The sequence below is a fragment of the Scaptodrosophila lebanonensis genome, unplaced genomic scaffold (genome assembly GCF_003285725.1).
Source record: "Scaptodrosophila lebanonensis strain 11010-0011.00,11010-0021.00 unplaced genomic scaffold, SlebRS2 tig00000080-arrow-pilon, whole genome shotgun sequence".
Taxonomy (NCBI): Eukaryota; Metazoa; Arthropoda; class Insecta; order Diptera; family Drosophilidae; genus Scaptodrosophila; species Scaptodrosophila lebanonensis.
Window position 1 is genome coordinate 109,261 of NW_022060561.1, and position 1,512 is coordinate 110,772.

Sequence of the window (1,512 nt, forward strand, 5' to 3'; positions counted from 1 at the left end):
CAAATAAAAATTACGTTATAGTGTTGAAGATATAATTAAAAAACTTTAATAAATAACAATAAGTATTATCCATACAGCTGTACACTAATTCACAGATCACTGATCAATAATTCAAGCTTGACATAATAAATGTTCGTTTGTCTTAAGGCCCAGTGTCCCATTGAATCACAATGATTAAATTGACTAAAAACTGTCATTAAATTGGCGTAAAGGAAGTAAGTTTCTAACGTGATCCTAATACCGCCAGTGTTGATAAATATTTCAGAGAAACCTTTCAATTTGGACAATTTTTCTTTTCTCTAATATGTGTCCATAATAACTAACCTAGGATCCTTCTTTAATAAAGACAAAATTATATACTTTTCAAGGTGTTAAAAAAACTAGCTTTTAATAAAAATACATTTTAATGTATCCTTTAGGCTCTCACTTCAGCTATTTTCAGCTCTAGCTCCGTACAAAACGAAGTGTCCGTATAGTTCAATAGACGCATAGGAAATTTAAAATTACGTTTTATAGCATTGCTGACTATATTTAAAGTTTTTTGCGACAGATCACGATCACGCACGAAAATCGATATAGATTCTACAACAAAAATTTCAAATTAAATTTAAAAATTAATCCAAAAATTAAGCGCAACTCACTCATATGCTGACGCCCCATGAGGTAAGTTTTGAATTCGTAACAATAGTATTGAACCAATATATTTTCAAAATCGGTTTGCGCAAAATGCATCCAATACTGGTAATCGTGAAAGAAATGCTCGGTGCATTTTTCTTGCAAGTAATCCGGGTACACGGCATATTGGTGCCATATGCCTTCAAACTACAAATGGATTGGGGATATTATTCAATATTGAGTACAAAAAAAAAAAAATAGTCGCAAATATTTACCGCTTCCCGTTTGACTAAATTAAACGCGAGGGGAATCATTTTTGGACATTGACCCTTGAATGCCTGGACGTGATGTTTTGACCATGCAGGGCTTATGCAGTTTTGGAAAACCAAACCAAATAAGAAACTTTTTGGAATTCAATAACAAATATTTCGTTGAGTAGTTACAGTTTCATTTCGTCTTACCAAAATAATTTCCTCATTATAATACGCTAACTAATGGTGTGACAACGAGGAACTGCAACAGAAACTAAATTTCTCTGTCTGTTCATATTTAGTTACAGCTTAAGCTAACAAAGCGTTTCTAAATCTTGATATGCATGCCAAATGTGGACTGAAGGGCTGTGGAGTTTCTAAAACAATGGATGATGGGGAAAAATGTATATCAAGCGTTTGTTTCTAATGAGACAGTTAATAGTAATTATAATAGTTGATAAGTACGGGTGGTTTTAAAAATGTATAATAGTCTAAAGATCCATAGAAAATATACACTGGTCGGCACAATTATTTTGACGAGAAGAAAATCATACATTTTTGTCAATAACTGGTTATTGGTTTAAGATATCAAAGGAAACTTTTTTTCTCAATTCCATATTGGTATTACAAACTTAAAAATAATTCA

The 1,512-nt window shown here is 31.7% G+C and overlaps 1 protein-coding gene across 1 annotated transcript; it reads right to left on the bottom strand.

Moving 5' to 3' along the window:
* Positions 1–328: 328 nt before the first annotated feature.
* LOC115626186 lies at positions 329–1,002 on the bottom strand. Its single transcript, XM_030521464.1, has 3 exons — positions 891–1,002; positions 642–822; positions 329–582 (listed from the first exon to the last, which is right to left on the bottom strand). Exons 1-3 carry the CDS (start codon positions 927–929, stop codon positions 416–418), a joined length of 387 nt encoding a protein of 128 aa, XP_030377324.1. The 5' UTR covers positions 930–1,002; the 3' UTR covers positions 329–415.
* Positions 1,003–1,512: the final 510 nt, after the last annotated feature.